At 38.6% G+C, this 12,949-nt stretch overlaps 2 protein-coding genes across 2 annotated transcripts; both read right to left on the minus strand.

Annotated features, from left to right (window-relative positions):
• Positions 1-1,442: 1,442 nt before the first annotated feature.
• LOC115804754 (extracellular calcium-sensing receptor-like) lies at positions 1,443-5,134 on the minus strand. The gene is made up of 6 exons (XM_030765253.1): positions 4,935-5,134; positions 4,479-4,767; positions 3,431-4,246; positions 3,043-3,270; positions 2,777-2,900; positions 1,443-2,359 (listed from the first exon to the last, which is right to left on the minus strand). Exons 1-6 carry the CDS (start codon positions 5,132-5,134, stop codon positions 1,443-1,445), a joined length of 2,574 nt encoding a protein of 857 aa, XP_030621113.1.
• A 3,252-nt stretch (positions 5,135-8,386) lies between these two features.
• Positions 8,387-12,558, minus strand: LOC115830308 (extracellular calcium-sensing receptor-like). The gene is made up of 6 exons (XM_030794466.1): positions 12,347-12,558; positions 11,908-12,199; positions 10,754-11,545; positions 10,332-10,559; positions 9,892-10,015; positions 8,387-9,300 (listed from the first exon to the last, which is right to left on the minus strand). Exons 1-6 carry the CDS (start codon positions 12,556-12,558, stop codon positions 8,387-8,389), a joined length of 2,562 nt encoding a protein of 853 aa, XP_030650326.1.
• Positions 12,559-12,949: the final 391 nt, after the last annotated feature.

Genomic DNA, 12,949 nt, shown 5'->3' on the forward strand with positions numbered 1-12,949 from the left:
GTTGTTGATGTTAGTAAATGCCTGTGGCTGGTGAGCACCAGTATGGTTGTAGCATGTTGTCTATTTAAAATGTGTGCTATCAAACTTAAATAATCTTTGACAAATTGACAAAGAGATAAAGTCTCCCACAGTGGAAACCAAATTAAGACAGTCCGACATATGGGATCCCATGTGCCCTCTGTGCAAAATTGCCAGCCAGGGTTAGTAGCTCTCTATACCAATTGATTTTTGTATTACAGAGTATTGTCTTTGCTTTTTTGCACTCATGTGCTACTCATTTTTCTACTTTGCTCACCTGGTCTGTTTTGTTTTTCCTTGTGCTTACTGTATATGCAATCAGATTGTCTCCACAGTTATTGAGACAGATGCACTTTGTCACAATCCAGCCCGGTCCTTCCGCAGTCTAGCCACGTTTTCCCTCTCTCTCGTTTGTGTCCTGTTCCTGGGTTCCACTCCACATTTTTGCATTCACGCCTATCACCGGTCTTCCCTCAACTCACCTGTTCACCATCCTCTCATTAGTCCTCTCAAAAACCTCGTCTCAAGCATTCAGGCCTTGCCAGATTATCTTGCCAGTTTTTGGAAGGTTCTCTCGCAGTTTCATGAATGTTCTGTTTTTTGCTCATGTTTTTTGACTACTGCCTGTTTCATGGATCTCTGCTATTGTCAAGCCCTTTTTGTTTTTTTGTTGAATTCTCTGGACTGTTTGCCCCTGTGTTTTCTGACCTTTGCCTGTTGTCTGTGAGTACTGTGTTTGCCCTTTTGTGTTCCTCTGATTTTGGATTTTGGACGGATCTCTGGTTATAGAACTTTTTTTTCTGGATTTTGACACGATTTTTGCCTGTACCCCTATTTTGGCCCTTTGTCTGATCACCTGTGTGCCGACTCTGGATTTCCCTTTTTGACTGCGAACACTGCCTATTATTTTCTCATTTGCTGAATCGATCATTAAAATCACCTTTTTATAAAATCTCTCAAGAGTCTGCTTCTGGGTCCATATACCGCATCCCAGGCCTCACAGGCCGTGACACATTTGCGTTCTCCAAATTGAGGTCCATGAAGAAATAAATGATTTTACTTTATTTTTTACTACAAAAACTACAAAACACCACACTACAGTAAAAAAAATCACCATACTAGATTAAAAAAGCAAAAGAATACAAACGCAGAATACTATAGTAGGGGAAAAAAAGAAAAAGTAAAAACATGTAGACTGAACTGTGCAAAAAGAACTGTGAACAGATATATGTAAAAGTAAACAATTATTCACAAATTGGTTTGTTGTTTGCCTGTGCAGAAGAATAATGGTCCTTTTACTGTTTGTATTTTTGTTCAATATTATTTTAGCTCTGAGGGTAAAACATAAAGATCATGAGAAAACCGATTTGAACAATATTACAAATCAATCATTCATGATGTGCTGAGATAACATCCTTAGCTAACTAATAACGGATATCACCCACTGTCTTTCCCATTACATGTTTTTTGGTATTCATCTCAGGCCTCAGCAATATCAGATAGCATTTGGGTACAAAATTACACAATAGTAAGCCATAACTGGAGGCTAAAATAGCAAATATCTCCACAGCTACAGTAAACTTTCCAGGAGAGCTGACATAAGCTGGGATAAAGGTGATCCACACTGCACAGAAAATCAGCATGCTGAATGTGATGAATTTGGCTTCATTGAAATTATCAGGCAGTTTGCGGGCCAGAAAAGCCAACACAAAACACAGGACAGCCAGGAGTCCTATATAACCCAACACAGCCCAGAAACCTACAGCTGAACCCACATCACATTCCAGAATGATCTTCTCTTTGTAGTGCTTCATATTCTTGTATGGGAATGGAGGTGATATTGTTAACCAAAGCACACAAATAAGAACCTGTATGAGTGTGAAGGCAAGGACACTGAGTCTCTGCTGTGGGGGCCCAAACCATTTCATGACATTACTGCCTGGAAGTGTGGCCCTGAAAGCCATTAACACTACTATTGTTTTCCCCAGAACACAGGAGATGCAGAGGACGAAGGTGATGCCAAAAGCTGTGTGGCGCAACATGCAGGACCACTCAGAGGGTTGTCCAATGAACGTAAGTGAACAGAGAAAACACAGTGTTAGAGAGAAAAGCAGGAGAAAGCTCAGCTCTGAGTTGTTGGCTTTGACAGTGGGAGTATTTCTGTAACAGCAGAAAATCAGAATTGTAACCATGGTGAAGGAGACACCAACCAAAGAAAGCAATCCTAACAGTATTCCCATAATTTCATAATAGGAGAGAAATTCAACTTCTTTGGGAATGCAGGCATCTTGTCTTGCGTTTGACCAGTACTCAATGGGACACTTCAGACAGTCCATTGTATCTGGGTGAAGATAAAAAATAGCAGAATTTTGTTGTTATCAGTGATTTAGTCCTATATATGAACACTGAAAGCAGAGACCACTGCAATTTTTAATGGTGAGCTCCTGAACCTGTAATATTTATATTCAGAGTGTCTTCTTTCCATTGAAATATTCTCTTCTGAACAAAATACAAAGTAATAATGATAATAATAATACAATTATGTTGCATTTTGGTATTTATACTTCTTTTGAACTAAAACAATGCTTATTCAGTGTTTTATATTTAAAAAAACAACAACAAGAGGACCAGTAAATGTCCAAGATGGTCCCGCATTACATACCAATATATAAAATAATTTTCTTTCAGCTCTGTTTCATACTATTCTTCCATTCTATTTGATGTGAAAACAGTTCACTACTTATGAATATCTGCTCACCTGTCTGATTACTGATCTCTCCTTCAGCACATGGTATACAGTCATAGCAGCAGACAGGCCTTCCTTTCTGTACAGCTTTCCTAGTGCCTGGAGGACAGCTCTCACTGCACACTGACACAGGCACCTGCTTCACACAAACACACACACACACACACACACACACACACACACACACACACACACACACGCATGATAATTCATTTGTTCCACACCTTGTGTGGTTGTTGTCTTTATGAATGAGAAGGAAGACTTAGTGTAATGTTTACCGTTTCATGTCCACCGTTCCACACTATTTTGACATCATTCATTTTAAACTGCTCTCCCACAGGCATGGATGCATCATAATAGCCAACTGTTGATATTTCCATTGTGCCTTTTGTCACTCTTTGCAAATTTATCAATTCATACTGTGCAGCAGAGTCTCCATTTTTGTCAAAGAACAATGTATCACCCCCAGGTGTAATGAAATCCACATTTTGCAGGTAGTGTAAAACCTTTTTGGTAGTGGATGGTGGGGAGGGGGTGGGACCAAAAATTTTATCCAGTATTATTAAGGATGAGATTATAAATGGAATGTCTGTGAGAAATGTCACATTATAACCTCTTCTTTATTTTATTTTTTAAGTTTGAAGTAGTTCTACAGTTTTTCCTCACATGCCATGGTTGTATTCTTGTTGGATCAGCGCAGCTAGCATTCGCAAATGGACCTTTCCCTGGTTCACATATGTACAGGTTGTGCAGAGCGTGAGCCACTGCATACACGGCATTGTAAACATTGTTGGTGAATCTTAACTCTGACACATCTGTGAACTCGTTGTGTACGTCTCTTAAGTGCTCAGAGCCATTGCATCTCCTCCTTCCGTCGTTTACACCCTGTGGACTCAAAGAGCAGTCAAACACTGTTTCCCAAAAGTCTCTGAGAAACACACTGTTTGGGAAATGAGAAGGGTTGACTTCGTGTAGAAACTGGCCCAGCCCAGGGATCTGTGCCTTGCGTACAACAAACCCGACAGAGCCAATGAGAGCAGCGTGGCCCAAACTGTCTGTGAGAGAGTTGTCTGTGATCCAAGCATCACTTCCGACCCACTGCAATCCTGTAATGTTCTGCCTGTGCAACTCCTCCACCAACAACTTGATTTCTCTGTGTGACATGAAGGCCATTACTACCTTTGAGGTGGACTCTCTGATGACATCCACTATCCTCAGTAGCTGCTTGCGTGGGCCTGTGCTTTCAAAGGCCTCGGAGTACTCAACACACACTCCTTCCTCCTGGGCAGCCTGAATGAAGTTAGTAATGCCATTGATTCCATAGTCATTGTCATTGCTTATGGCACCCACCCAAGTCCAGCCAAAGTATTTGACCAGCTGAGCCAGTGCTTTACTCTGGTAATAATCACTGGGCACAGTCCTGAAGAAGGAGGGGAATTCTTTTCTATTGCTCAGACAAGCACAGGTGGCAAAGTGACTGATCTGGGTTAGCAAGAGGCAAATTAAGAGGTGAAGAGATGTGGCAGCTTAAAATGCATAAAGTGTTAGCATGTATTGCAACAGTTTATGCTTACCAGCTATTTCATGTATGACTGAATCGTAAACATTGTTTAAAAAAGTTTAAGCGCATTTAGTTGTGCAGTGTACTGTCAGTAAACTGTCATTGACTGTTATTAACATCAAAAAATGACAAGGAAAGGATTCTGTCTCTTACCACAGGTATTTGATATCTCCCCACTGTCCTTGCAAATCCCATAGTTGGTGTTGATCCAGAGTGCCCGATGATGGCTACTATTGTGTGAAGGCTAGTGCAGTTGCTTTCTCTTATTGTTTTTGTTTGACTACTCACAAGAGCCATTGCAGCTCTCAGAATATCAATAGATCCACAGTTATTAAAAAGCTTATATCCCAGAGTAACCCCAGGAAGAATGTATGGGTTTCTGTTTATTTCCTTTATTGCAAACATCAGTGCATGGGCAAACCTGAACTCTCTGAAATTGAAACTGAAGTTTTGCACCCTAGTTATGCCTTAGTGTGGTACAGTGCTAATGTCAATGTGCCTACAACTATCTACAGCATAACAAAGTAACAGTCATGTTTCAGCATACATCTTAATTGTAAATGAGCACATTAAATTGAATGGGAGGAATGATTTAGTTTCAGTACATACTTTATACAGGGCCGGACCGCTGGCATGTTTGTAAAGGAGTCAAAATAGCCTTCTTGCTGAGTGCGGAATGAAAAGATTCCACCAATCATGAGGTCTCCATCTTTCTCCAGTTCAGGTGGGTCCACTCTGCCCTGTAGCCTGCAGACAGACCCCTCCACCTGAGTAAGTGGAGCCATCAGGAGCAGTCTGAATAGCAGCATGACGGCATTTGATCTCTGACCTCTGGTTACAACAGCCTTTACTCTCCCTGATCTTATATAGTGTGTTTTTGGCCCAAGGAGCAGCTGCCACCCAAGTCTGTACTCACTGATGTGAGAACTTGAGTGGTCTCGCGAGAATGAGACGCTTAACAAGCTGCACACAATTATTATTTTAACCACTGTGCTGGAGCTATACTGCTTTGATGTATTATTTTGCTTTGGTGTAGTGGTTTGAAAAAAACGAATGTGTAAATTCTATTGCTAACTTGAAATACTTTCTAAATCATATTTTAATGCCCTGATATGATAAGTGTTTGCATATATTTTTTGAAAGCTTCATCTATCAGCTTTATGTTTCATGTCATTTTCATAATTTAATCATGTCAGGTACCACATCACATGTTTAGAGAGGTAAACTTGACTTAAAAGAGAATTATTTATCATTCAAACAAATGAGCCATTTCACCGAATTGGTGCCATTTGCTTGCTGTAACGCTTCAAAATTAAGTTTCATATTTGATCTTTTTTTTCAACACTGAATCTAAAAATCTATTCAAAATGTGTATTGGTCAATCTTAGGCAACTTTATTTCATTTTTTACAAGGTTTCTATAAATGGAAGATGGTTGCATTTTTCTCAGTCCTGTTACGAAAAGAGTAACAGGAACAGGACTGAGTTTTTAGCATGCCATTAGCAAATACATGAAATGTAACCACATGGCATCAATGCCAATGGCATGAGAACACTCAGCACCTTCAATAAGTTACCAAAAAAAAAAACCCAACAAAAAAAAACAAACATAATAACATCTAAGAAATAATTTAGGTAACAGGACTGTACGTTGAGAGTAACAGTCTTAGGCATACTTACAATATTATCAAAAATACAGAAAATAGAGTGAGGGAACTTATTTTTGGTCTTCCCATGGCCTTCAGGAGACTCAAATGATGATACTTCCTGTTGATCATGTCACTTATGGAATGTCCCAAATTTTTAGAGGGGGGGATGTGTCAGGGTAACAGGACTGAGTAAAAATCTGTGAACACAACTAAAATGTATATTTTAACCGACATATTATGAATTTCCAATGAGAAAATATATTTTATGTCAGTTTTTATTAAGGTTTTACATTTACATCTTCAAATTGCAATTAGGACAAAGTGCAGGGCACTTTGCTTGATAATATAATGTATTATACAGATACTTTTCATGCATATTTATGCATGTAATGTCTCGGTGATGGAAAAGGCACTGATGCCGCAGAATGGCCCATATGTATTTTAATAAGCCATTTAAAATGTGATGCCTTTTGCTACACAAACTTTTCTGCTTTCTAAACTACAAAATGTGTCACAAATCCCCTTATGCATGACTTACATCTTGTTTGGTATAAGGTACAAGGTAAATTGGCATTACCATTGATGTCCAACTGGACATCTGGACCACTGCTTACACGAATCAGGTTAGTGTAATGGGATGGGTAAATGTTTGACATGGATCTGGTTTTGGGGGGTGTAATGGTCACTGTCCAGGTATGTTCAGCCAGTTCATTTTATTTATTTATTTTTTTCCCCCATTCCCCCAGTCATTTCAACCTCTTTCAACCTCTCTCTTCTGCATCCTTGTCCCCTATTTCTGCTCCCTGCTTCCTGTCTGGCCAGTGATATCTGCCCTGTTTGTGCTAGTCGAAGTTTACTGTTAGCTGCATTTCCCTGTTTTGGTAGACATAATATTTCACCAGGACACTAATGGGAACAAAAGCACTACTGCTCCGAGTTGTCGTCCTGACTGTGGTGACCTGTGCTATAACTGCTATCACCAAGTGAGTGTTTTACCTTGGTCTTATTGGTTAAAGATGAACCAGCATAAAATTGTTAAAATGGGTTTGGTCTACAGGCATTTGTAGGCCAACAAACTGGCTTGAGTCTTGGCTTGGCTGGTAGGAAACTTTCTGGTTGTCTTTCTATATGGTGCTATGCTATATAATGCAGGTGTAGGGACTGCTGCATACAAAAAATATCTGTTTCCTCAGGTGGCATGTTTAGATTGCCTGATTTACCCACACTTTGTGGTTACATTAACTTTTAATCATGAGTAAAAAGGAGAATCAGATATGCCAAACTAATGTTAATGTTATGTTGAGTTACATTCACAGGGCACCATGAGATGATGACTATGGTAAATTGTATGACTATGGTAAATTGTAGGCTCGGTATGGCACCATTTCTGGGTGCTTACTTGATCAAAGCAATGGATTCATTTAACTGACCCTCTCAATTCAGAATGAATCATTTGCATTTTCACAGAAAGCACATTATCAAGTCATTTCTGAAACAAAAAAAGAAGAATTACACATTATACTGAATATTATTCTGTCAAGTTACATTGCTGTTTGCAGTTATGCAAATGATAACACAACAGAGGTTAACATTAACAAGTATTTATTTTAGGATTTCAAATGTTTCAGTTCCAAATGCAGAAGGATGTGAAACCACTTGTTGATGCAGACTAAGAGCCTTCAAATTAAAAAGTGTAGAGGGCAAAGATTTCACAGAGAAAGCTCTGGGAGTGGCATTTATTCTGATGTGGAATAAAAGGAGCGAAATTAGATGAAAAAATCGGACTCATTAAGTCAATGGAAATGTTTTAAATTAAAGGACATGGATATTTTCAAACAGCAAAGCTGCTGGATATGCTACCAACACCTTAATGCAATTAACTGATCAGTTTTAGGACATCAAAACTACTGCTCATGGACTTCCAGCCCCCTGGGGCATGACACATTTTTGTAAAGTGAATTGAATATCTTATATCTTATCTCATGAGTATCAAAGGAGGAAAATTTCAAAATAGTTCTGTTTAAAATAACTCAGCAGAAACAAGCTGTTCCTTTGTGAAGCCTAGAAAGTTATTTGAAAAGCACAATGTCACAGGACTAACTGCTCAGACAAGCTTTTTCAATATTGGTGCTAAGTGTGTCATACAAGTGGATTTGAGGGTCTTTACTCAGCAGAATGCCTGTAGGTGGCAATGTTTATGTCACTCGCAAAGGGAAGTGTCAAGCTTCATGCTTTTACTATCTTCTATCTTCTTGTCAACATGCGAGTCTAGTTGAATTAGTATGAAAAAAGTACCATCCTACACTTGCTTTCAAATTTTGTTCAGTCAGTTTTGACTTCACAACAGGTTTATTGTTTTTCATGTTATACTGATATTAAATAAAATGCACTCTGCAACATATGTAGATTAATCTCAGTTTGATTTTGATTGAGTCTTCCCTATCATATGCTTTTTGGAGTTTTCTTCTGGTTTCAATAAGATTACATAACACTTTGGGAGAAAGATACAAAACAGTAACCCAAAGCTGGAGGCTAAAATAGCAAATATCTCCACAGCTACAGTGAACTTTCCAGGAGAGCTGACATAAGCTGGGATAAAGGTGATCCACACTGCACAGAAAATCAGCATGCTGAATGTGATGAATTTGGCTTCATTGAAATTATCAGGCAGTTTGCGGGCCAGAAAAGCCAACACAAAACACAGGACAGCCAGGAGTCCTATATAACCCAACACAGCCCAGAAACCTACAGCTGAACCCACATCACATTCCAGAATGATCTTCTCTTTGTAGTGCTTCATATTCTTGTATGGGAATGGAGGTGATATTGTTAACCAAAGCACACAAATAAGAACCTGTATGAGTGTGAAGGCAAGGACACTGAGTCTCTGCTGTGGGGGCCCAAACCATTTCATGACATTACTGCCTGGAAGTGTGGCCCTGAAAGCCATTAACACTACTATTGTTTTCCCCAGAACACAGGAGATGCAGAGGACGAAGGTGATGCCAAAAGCTGTGTGGCGCAACATGCAGGACCACTCAGAGGGTTGTCCGATGAATGTAAGTGAACAGAGAAAACATAGTACTAGAGAGAAGAGCAGGAGAAAGCTCAGCTCTGAGTTGTTGGCTTTCACTATCGGAGTGTTTTTGAATCTGAAAAATATCACTCCTATAATTGTTGTCAGAAGTGTGCCAAATAAAGAAATTGCTGTCAGTAAGATTCCCATGACTTCTTTGTGGGACAGATACTCAATCTCTTTCATAATGCATTCATCTTTCTGTGGATTTGACCAGTGATCTTGATGACACCGCACACATGTAATCGAATCTGAAACAAACAAACAAACAAAAAAGAAAGGAAAGAAAGAAACAAAAACAAAATAATTATAACTGCTGATAAAATGTCTAAATTAGTTAGTACATAAAAGAATCATAGTTCTTTTTGGTTCATTTTGCCACCATAAGGCAAATCTGTCATATGTTTGCCTCATGTCTTAATCTAAGAGAAATTGCTTAACACACATATTACAGGCATATTTTTGTCTCTATTAGTTGGGTGTGTCAGAAATGTTGTAATCACACAGAATTTCTGTAATTTTGTCCCTTTTTTTTTTTGGCCTTTTTCTCTGGAAAAGTTAAGAGATTACTGTAAATGTCTTCCACTGGCATCTGCTTGACATCTGCAATATTAATTTAACGACTTAGTTAGTTAATTAAAAGAAAATATTTAGAATGATTAAGTAGTTTCACAACACTTTCACTCTCTCTTTCTCTCTCTCTCAAAAAAAAGAGAGACAAGAATAATCAATAATAATGTGTAAAAGAAAAGTGCTATTTTTAAATGTAAATGCAAATTGTTAAACCAACAGTTGCTCTATTTAATGGTCCCAAAACTGTTGAATTTTCATGAGTTTTGTACCTGTCTTATTGCTGATTTCTCCATCTGCACATGTGATACAATCAAAGCAACAAACTGGCCTTCCCTTCTGCACAGCTTTCCTCATACCCATGGAACAGCTCTTGCTGCATATAGATACAGGTACCTATAGTTAAACAACAACAACAATAAAAAAAAAACAAACACACACACACACACATACACACACACACACACACACACACACACAAAAACACTCAGAGTGCATAGTTTTGAATGGGGAAGGGGGAAAACCTTTAACTAAATACAAAATTGCAGCAGTTCCTTCATGACTGAATTGTTTAATTTTCTATGGTGCTTACAGTTTATAATGCATAAAAGTGATTCAGCTATATTTTCTGATCTAATAGGAAGTCTCATATTTGAACCATTTGGATTTGTCTGAGAATATTAAGGATTCTTACTGTTAAATGGAATCTCACCTGCTTAACATTTTGAGCCCAAACAATAGATGGCATATTAACTATAAGCTGTTCATTTGTGGGAAAAGAAGAATCATAAAGTCCCACAGTGACAAAATCAGCGTGCCCCTTTTTATTTGGGTGCCAGTTTATTATTTCATACTTTGCAACTGGCTCACCATTTTTGTCAAAGTACACCTCCTCATCATCTTTGGTTTTGAAATGTACTTTTTTCAAGTGTTCCAGAAACTGATGAATCAGACAGATTAATCAGGACAATTACATTACTACAATGTCATCGAAGTGTATTTTAAATTTAAGAAAATCTACAACTATTTGTTTAAATTAATTTTAAATGCATATAGCCGAAAAGGAAACTGAACTTTTGAATATTAAAAACTTGATCAGAAAAAGAGATTGGATTACATGAACACTTAACCCACTGTTAATGGAGCAGGCTGCCTTTTTGTGGCACATGTCTCTTTACAGTCCAATGCTTCATGCAAGGTGTGAGCTACAGCATACACTCCTTTATAAACATTACTGAAGATTGGCATTAGAGACATATCTGTGAATGTGTTGTCTACAGCAAACATGTCCTCTGTGCCAGTGCACACTGCTGTGGTCTGTGAGTCATTCTGGCTGCCAAATTTGCACTCAAACAGTGCCTCCCAGAATTCATCAAAAATGACACTGCCTGATGAGTTAAGTGATTTTACATCTAAAATAAAGTTTTTCAGGCCAGTTACATGTGTTTTAGGTATTGCTAAGCCTATAGACCCTTTGAGGATATGGTGGTGGTCCAACATGGCAATGGTAGAATCAGAGATCCACGCCTCAGTGCCAACCCACTGAAATCCTGTAAGATTGTGCTTTGCAAATTCATGTAGCTGCATCTCCAAGTCCCAGTGCGAGAGAAAACCGACAATCACTCTAGAGGTGGAGCTTTTCACCTGCTCTATGATTTGTAACAATTTCTCATAAGGGTAGCTTCTGAAAAAAGGAAGGTTGTATTCTAGGCATATGCCCATTTGTTCTGCAGCCTGTATAAAAGTGGCCATTCCACTGTTGCCATAGTCATCATCGGTTCTGATGGCCCCAACCCAGGTCCAGCCAAAGTGCTTGACCAAATGAGCTAAGGCTCTGCTCTGGTGATAATCACTTGGAATGGTTCTCAAAAAAGATGGATATTTTGTTTTGTCACTGAGACATTCACAGGTGGCATAATGGCTGATCTGGGGTTAGATCATTATCATGCATTTTGTTAGACTTTAGATTTTCTAAGCATTTGATCAAATAATACAACACTGACAGACAGTCATTACTTTGAAATGACTGGCCATTTCATGGTATAATTAAAAATAATGCACATTTTTTGTTTTTGTCTTTTTTGGTTTTTTGTTTGTTTGTTTGTTTGTTTGTTTGATTGTTTGTTTGTTTTTCCCTTACCAAATTCAGTTTTGAGATTCTTTGTCATAAATAAGAGAAGAAAAAAATCAACATCAGTCTCTTTCCCTTCAAGGGGTTTTTAATTTCATGTTTTCTCTCAAGCACATTTTCTTAGTGAGTTCAGGATTTACAGTTTAAGAATACTTACTATTGGAATGCTGAAAGGTCCTATGCTGGTAGCAATAGCTCTGCATGGTGAAGAGGCTGTGTCACCAATGATGGCCTGAACTTGGGCTGGCTTTGTACAGGAGCTGTCAGGGCCTACATCTTCATTTCCATTGACCATGGTTATCGCTACTTTCACACCCATTGCCACAGAACTACAGGTGTCATAGATCTTGTAGCCCAACAAAACATCAGGGAGTAAAGCAGTGCTATTGTTGATTTCCTCTATCGCAAACAGCATAGACTGAGCATACTGGAATGCTCTGAAGTCAAGGCTTAAGTACAGAAATGAAAAGTTTAGTATTGGCATCAGCATTTACCACACTACCATGCCACTTCTTTTCTTGTGACATTGCGCATAATCATGAAATCACAGTTCTCATTAGTATTTCAGAAGTGGGTTATTTTGAAAGTTCACTTACTTGAAGCATTGCAGCTGAGGTGGCAAAGATGAATAAGAAGGGTTTCCATCGTCCCAACCTGTGTGGAAAGAGAAAATTCCACCTATGATAATGTCACCATCTTTCCATAGCAAAGGGTATGCTGGTTCACCCTGCAGCCTGCACAGAGTCTCATTTGCTTTGGAAAAGGTGACAGCTATTATCAAATGAAATAGTGCCAAGACTGGCTCCATCCAACTGTATACAGTCACTTTGTAAATTTCTGTGGAATGGATCTGATGTTGCAAATAAGTGAACAGGAAGGTATTTCGGCATTTATATAGTAACACAACAGCTTTTATCCTCTGCGGTAAAAGGGTACTGGTGGGTTTCATTCGAAGGAGGTGTCACATTATGACACAGTGTGGTCTATTCCAGACGATTATTCAAAGACCATTAAAGGCTGGTGTTTTGTAGAAATACTCTTTTTCCATGATCCAACCATCCCTGTATAAGGGATTGCAGTGCTGCTGCAAATGTGTCAGGTCTGGGCAAACAAATTCCTGTCAGGTTTAATGAAATGGAGAGTGTCAAAGAAGTAGTGAAATAATTGGCTAAAATTTGCTAACATAAAGAAAAGTATGA

This window comes from Chanos chanos, chromosome 2, assembly GCF_902362185.1.
Source record: "Chanos chanos chromosome 2, fChaCha1.1, whole genome shotgun sequence".
Lineage (NCBI taxonomy): Eukaryota > Metazoa > Chordata > Actinopteri > Gonorynchiformes > Chanidae > Chanos > Chanos chanos.